Genomic DNA, 532 nt, shown 5'->3' with positions numbered 1-532 from the left:
CAGAATGCGGCCTTCCACTCACCTTCATCTGCTTCATGAGCTCAAACATCTGCTCGGGTGGCAGGCTGGCTACCGCCCTGCTGATGGACTCGGGAGCATCTTCAGGATTGACTGGGTCCCCGTAGGGTGACTCTATGATGGGAGCACCTGTGCCCAAGCCTGCAATAGAGTTTGTGACCTCCTATGGCAACATGAACTGGCTGTTTGTAATGGGCTCATCAGAAAGGATGCACCACACCATTACAAGGAAAGAGAAGCAACGAAAACAGGATCATTTGGGAGAGAAAGCACAGAGCTGAGCCCATGCATCCCAAAACTGCTCGCTCCATCACTTGCAGCAGGCCAGCCAGCCCCGCAAGGTCTCATGGAAGCAACCTCTGTTTCCATGAGCTAGTTTCTCTGCCAGCCTCAAGGCAGAGGCACACTTTGTAACGCTGCAAAGGCCAGGCCCAGCACCACGTCAGCGCTCCCTCCAGCACAGAGCTCAGACTCACTCTTCAGCTCCTCCTTGTTCTTCTCGCTGGCCGCGTTG

The 532-nt window shown here is 55.1% G+C and overlaps 1 protein-coding gene across 1 annotated transcript in view; it reads right to left on the bottom strand.

The window, feature by feature from the left end:
- The window catches only part of LOC104411122 (cleavage stimulation factor subunit 2-like), a gene marked incomplete at its 5' end in the record, with an annotated part of 5,388 nt that extends 4,857 nt beyond the window's left edge, over nt 1–531 (bottom strand). The window contains 2 exon segments of the mRNA XM_010021468.1: nt 23–159; nt 495–531. Coding sequence (XP_010019770.1) covers nt 23–159; nt 495–531 — 174 coding nt within the window.
- Between the last annotated feature and the right edge of the window lies 1 nt (nt 532).

The sequence above is a fragment of the Nestor notabilis genome, unplaced genomic scaffold (assembly GCF_000696875.1).
Source record: "Nestor notabilis isolate BGI_N333 unplaced genomic scaffold, ASM69687v1 scaffold16919, whole genome shotgun sequence".
In the NCBI taxonomy this organism is placed as follows: domain Eukaryota; kingdom Metazoa; phylum Chordata; class Aves; order Psittaciformes; family Psittacidae; genus Nestor; species Nestor notabilis.
The sequence above is the reverse complement of the archived record's forward strand: the minus strand, read 5'-3'. Positions and strand labels throughout refer to the sequence as shown.